This window comes from Bidens hawaiensis, unplaced genomic scaffold, assembly GCF_021521415.1.
Source record: "Bidens hawaiensis isolate Kalapana, Puna unplaced genomic scaffold, B.hawaiensis_p1.1 tig00039075_1, whole genome shotgun sequence".
Taxonomy (NCBI): domain Eukaryota; kingdom Viridiplantae; phylum Streptophyta; class Magnoliopsida; order Asterales; family Asteraceae; genus Bidens; species Bidens hawaiensis.
Window position 1 is genome coordinate 62417 of NW_027496874.1, and position 5757 is coordinate 68173.

The 5757-nt window shown below is 36.3% G+C and overlaps 1 protein-coding gene across 2 annotated transcripts; it reads right to left on the bottom strand.

Annotated features, from left to right (window-relative positions):
* Positions 1-2656: 2656 nt before the first annotated feature.
* LOC143590950 (G2/mitotic-specific cyclin-1-like) lies at positions 2657-5020 on the bottom strand. 2 transcript variants are annotated; one of them, XM_077071286.1, is made up of 10 exons: positions 4979-5020; positions 4599-4716; positions 4451-4507; positions 4321-4366; positions 4118-4228; positions 3923-4045; positions 3760-3852; positions 3462-3683; positions 3112-3389; positions 2657-2792 (listed from the first exon to the last, which is right to left on the bottom strand). In XM_077071286.1, exons 2-10 carry the CDS (start codon positions 4625-4627, stop codon positions 2657-2659), a joined length of 1095 nt encoding a protein of 364 aa, XP_076927401.1. In that variant the 5' UTR covers positions 4628-4716; positions 4979-5020. The 2 variants fall into 2 exon arrangements, with proteins under 2 accessions (XP_076927401.1, XP_076927400.1); XM_077071285.1 differs by having other exon boundaries at positions 3923-4048.
* Between the last annotated feature and the right edge of the window lie 737 nt (positions 5021-5757).

A 5757-nucleotide genomic window follows, 5' to 3' on the forward strand; every position in this document is an offset into this window, starting at 1 on the left:
GAATGGCCGGCTCAAACGTGAACACACACATACACACCAGCCAGCTGCGCTGGTGTGTCAGTTGGTTAGTAATTGTAAACTAACTATTATATACAGAACTGATAATCTTAGATTTGATTATAAACCCTAACTTTGAATTGATAAATCCGTTACGTGTTTGAAGAATTAATGTTAGGATTTTTGTATAGGACATCAAGACGATCTCACCTATATAATTTATTACCTGATGCGATGTTTAAACACGAGTTTAATTGGGAAGCAATAGAGCCAGCGAAGACGATGATGAACAGGATATCATCAGCCTTTAGGCTTGCAGACTGTTTGTTTTTCTGAAGACATTTCATTAAAAAAACATCTTCACGCTCTCTTATCCTAAAAGACATGGACCTCCATCTTTTCAAATCTTCTGCATCTTCTATCTTATTTCAAACCCTAGCCCCCTACCTTCTCCTCCCCTTCACCACAGCGATCTCCACTGCTGCGCCGCACCACCGCGACCTCCACCACTGGCGCCACAATACCGTCGCCGCCGCTGCTCCTCCTTAGCCGACCGCCGCCGCCGCTCCTCCACCTAACCCAGCCGACCGCCACTGCTCCTCCACCTACCCCAGCCGACATCCGCTGCCTTCCTTTCTCCCCACATCATCGTCGCCGCATGCTGCTCTACCACCTCCAGCCCTAGCTGCCACCTCCACCACCATCTACCTTGGCATGCCTATTTCTTCAAGATTTGATAGTTTATTCACCATTATTGTAATTGTTCTATTATTACTAGTTTGTTGTTGAATAAAGTTTGTAGAAGGTTTAGATTTATGATTGTGTTGTTTGATTTTTTGTTAAAATTGTACAATTATTACTAGTTTGTTGTTGATTAAAGTTTGTAGAAGATTTATGAATATTTGTTGTTTGATTATTGTTAAAATTGTACAATTATTACTAGTTTGTTGTTGAATAAAATTTAAAAAAATCGGTTTATTTAATTTTCCGTTTATTATAGCAGTCTGCAGACGTTAAAAAACAAACAGTCTTCTTGTTGCAGACTGCAGAGGTTTGGTCCACCTCTTCTGCTACAGATGCCTACAGATATGGTCCATAGACTGCATACATTTTACCTCTTAAAAAACAAACAACACCTTAGTTTCATATATAATAACCTTCAAAGTAAGTTACAAATCTAATAACATGTAATTTATTTCTTATTTGCAGCTTTAAAAGGAGGTTCAAAGTGTTGAAATGCTTAATGAAGTTGATGTTCTTAAAACCTCTCCATGCACCGTGAAGGTTAGAGTTTTGAGAGTTTGGACCATCAGGCTGTACGATATGGGTGCGGTGGAGGGGTATAATGGGCGTCGAAGGAGGAGGAACACCGCCGGGGGGCACGGTGGAGGCAAGCACGGAGAGGGGGGGGGGGCATCAGACGACCGGTGCCTTCTCTCTCCTCTCTCTTACTCTCCTCATCCACACACATACATATATATTTATATATATAATGGGGCACCCAAGGGGGCTTTAACCATAGCGGGACGTTATGGAGAAGGGCTTCGAAGCCACCGGTGCCCACGTGACGCTAACGTGGCACTGTGGAGGGGCTTCGATGCCCCTCATCATAGCATACAGTCTCAAGGATAACAAATACGCCAACAAGGACTTCTTGTATTTGAATTAAAGTAACTATGTAATGAATTAGAATAACTATGTAATATCAATTTGCAAGACATGTTAACAAAATGCCACACGTTTTCCGGTGCATTCCGTTTGTCATCATAACCTAACGTGACATTTGTACAAGTCACTCAACTTATTCAAATCATAGGTCTATGAAAGAAATAACATTATTTATGTTTAGAACTTAATGATAACTAACATCGCATAATATGGAAACGAAAATGATTAAGTCAGTATAAAGAAATAGAATCTAAATATATAGAGTATTGTTGTACAATTTTGTGTTAACCTTCATATCCAATCAACGTGACACAAAAAGATTCTTAACCGCGTTTTCTTGTGTTAATTGACGTCTTCTATTTTTGTAAGTTCAATCAACTTTTTTTTTAAAAGTGACGACTTTCTTATATTTAGGCTACTGCATCCTTCAAATTTAGAGAGCCCTGATGCCCCACTCTGGCCAGACTATGTTGTCTTAACTGGCCCACGTTGGCTTTAGAGTTTGGCTTGGAAACCATACCGCCGACTGCCACTTGACAACCGTTGTGCCACCACAAGAGCAGAACTCTGAACTCTCTGGCGTAACACACGATGAGACGAAAACCTGGGTGGGCTCAGGATTCGAACTGACAACCTTTGCACAATGCCTAGCACAAATCCTTCATTGCCAACTTCCTTCTCTCTCTCTCTCTCTATAGGAAACTAATGATAAATAAGATTACATGCTACTTTCAAGTGCCACTTAGATCACAGACGCTTCACACGCTACGAGTAGTGAGTTAAATAATAAAAAGAACAGCAAGCTATTAAAAAAAAAGTTATTCATTATTGTAAATTCGGAAATCAGTAACAAGTTCACAATTGGTAGAACATGTTTTACATGAACATTACTTGGTTGTTCACACAAATTGCCACTAAATTGTTTTTCTAAACCCCCCCCCCCCCCCCCCCCCCTTAGAGAATAGTCAGTTGTTAAAACCAACCCCAAAGTTTATGTTAGCATAAACTTGGCTGGCTCACACTTTGCTGCATACCCAAACTTTGAAATGTTGTACTTCCTGTAAGCACCTGTTAATCTCCCTGTCCCTGCCTTTTCATGATATCCCACAATCATCCTTGAACATTCCCTATAAGTCAACAAAACAAGATGAATACTACTAATAAACGAGTCAACCATCTCACTAAATGACCTGTTATTTAAACGAGTCAAACATTCCCAATCGAGCCGAGTCTCACTTGATGAGCTCGAGCTGGCCCGTGAACCTAAACGACCTGTTATTTATACAATTTTTTATTAAATTAAAAAGTATATATTTTTATAATTATGATAAAAATATCTAAGTAATCTATATACATAAATTAATTAGTAAGTAATTTAAATGAGACTAGCTCAGGCTCGATTCGGCTACACCCCTAAATTGAATAGTCATATGATGTATGGCTTACAGAAGCTGATGTTCGGAGTAATTTGTATGCCATTCGCAAGTCTTGGACCATTGTTTGAATCCATAAAGACTACACTGGGCAGTGTAGACTGTAACCGCAGCCAAGAACGAAGGGGCGAATTTGACCATTTCATACTCCACAAGGCAAAGCTCGATCAAATAAGACGCCATTTGCTCAAGTTTTGAGTCGGATTGAGCTGCCTTGAGATATCTCTTCAAGAACACATATGCGGTTGGCACTGACATGTTGAACTCCAATGTGTTCAACATCAACTTTTCCTTAAAAAACACAAAAAAAAAAAGATTGTTAATTGGAAGGCCCATACATGTCTGAGATGAAAATTGAACTACCATTTCAAGAATTTCACTTCTTGAGTACGCTTTGTCTGAGATGAAAATCAAATCATCGACCACAGGGACCGAAACCTCCTCATATTTACAAGCTAAAAGCATTGCAACCAAACCAACCAACTGCAGCTTCTTTCTAACCACATTTTGCTTAGCCAAAAACCTGTCTATGAGATTAACTGTCAAAAACAGTGTCTCATGTTGAAGGTCAAACTTGTGATGCACCTAATTTGATATATTTTATTTAGTAATTTTTGAAAGAAACACAATGATGGAAATTAAAAATTTTGAACTCGGTTACCTCAATTAGCCAATCAATTAGTATGGCTCTCATTTTCTCATTGATGTCAGATTGTTGTGCTACCATATAACTCGGTGAAACCATACCAAAACTCTGCAATTCACAGCAAAATTTAAAATCTTAATCAATACAAAAAATGTATTAAAACTAAACTTATTGTCACCTCCGTCTTTCGATAATGAGCATAGAGATCTGCAACATATTCAACAACAGCAAGGGTATTATTGGTGTCAGAGCTATCTATATCCAATACTGGTTCTTCAAATATGTCCTCCATTTCAACCTCCTGCTATAAATAAATATTATCAAATAACCCAAATTAATATTATGTACAAAAACATTCAGAAAGATCAAATACCATATGATCTTTTGGAGATTCTGTTGTTTCCAATGCCATAGGCACAGGCTGAGCCTCATCATCTTCAAATATTTTAAAACTCTCACTCGATTCTTTCGGCTTCAAAACATCCTGCTTTTGATAAAAAGGTTTCAGTTATTAACATATATAATAATTTTAATAATAATCCTTCATGGGTAAGATATGCAGTAATTCAAATTTACCTCAGGGAAACACTGTTTCTTGTTGGCAATTTGAGCAGCAAGTTTCCTTGATTAATAAAAACAACTAAATCAGTAAAAAGGGTTTAAACTTTAGAACATATAATTAATTTAATGGTCAAGGTCAAATTACCTAGTCATTGGTCTATGAACTTGACTCACAGCATTATTCTCATCGTTTCCATTTGCACTAAAGATCAAATAATATTAAAAATCAGATAAAATGTATCTATATCCTTAAAATTTTTTTTTTCGAGATAATAATATTATTGAAGACATACTGTGATGATAAAGCTCTCTTGTTGAGCATACAAGGGTAGATCTGAGCTCCTCCTTTCCGACTAATGGCACCCAAAGCTCTTCTGTTATTGTTGATCTCAACCCCAAATTTCCTGGTAACTTTTACAAATAAATACAAAACACAAAGTCAAGTCAAAATAATATCAAGAAAGAACCCAATTCATACACAACAGCTGCAAAATCATACAAAAAAAAAAAAAAACATAATCAATCTTAGATCTGTTTTAGGGGTTTCAAGATTCAAATTCGTTCGATATAAAAATCAAACCAAACCCCAATTAAAAAACAAGATTTGAAATCAGGGTTTTGCTCAAGATTCTTCAGCTAGCAAGTAAATCTTGATCAAGTATTAAACTTTTACCTTGAAGAGTTGTGGTTTTGTTGTTATCGACTGAAATCTCCATTGATTAAAGATCAAGAAACCCCCAAATCAAAGAACCCTAGAATTTAGGAGCATTTAATTTAAAAGAAAGAAAGAGTGAGAGAGAATGATATGATGGGGGTCCTAATTATATTTGAAATCAACGGCTAGTAAAATTATGCCGTTGGATTATAAATGGAATGTATGACTTTTTGGGCAGCAAGCCACCAACGGTCAGGTTTAACTTGCCATGTGATGGAGATGGACACCTTTGATTTTAAATTATTTTACATCTTTTATACTAAACAAATAGTTTTCATTTAATTATTTTATTTAGTATTCTTTTTATGAAATCGGTCACCTGTGACTGACTTCATCATTCTTTACCTTAATTCTTAAAAGGTTAGGTTTTGCAATTCAAAAAAGAATAGCGACGCAGCTTGTTGCCCGCTTGACTTCTGATTCGATGTAATTAGTTATTTACAAATAGGTTTATAAGTCCTTTTTAGGACGGAATTTAGAAAATGAAATGATATATTCCTAACTGCGTTCCAATTTCAAAATAAGATTTGCGTGATTGAACTTAAAAGAGTTACTGTTTTCATCAATAATCATACCATATATATATGTATGGCTATATCAACTGGTCAAGGTAGATTAAGCTTCTCTAAAAAACAATATTCAATAAAGTTTATTAGTCGCAAGGGTCCAATTAATCTGAAAATTGGATAATAACAATAAAACTTTAATTATTACATAAAACTTAAGTAGCTATTAAT

Bases quoted from the DNA above. Each gene is read 5' to 3' on its own strand.
- LOC143590950 (XM_077071285.1), bottom strand. From the start codon at position 4,627: ATGCTCAACAAGAGAGCTTTATCATCACA. The intron at 4,229-4,320 runs GTAAATTTGAAT...TATCAAAAGCAG, and splicing joins AGAAACAGTGTTTCCCTGAG to GATGTTTTGAAGCCGAAAGA. The intron at 3,390-3,461 runs GTAGTTCAATTT...GTGTTTTTTAAG, and splicing joins GAAGTGAAATTCTTGAAATG to GAAAAGTTGATGTTGAACAC.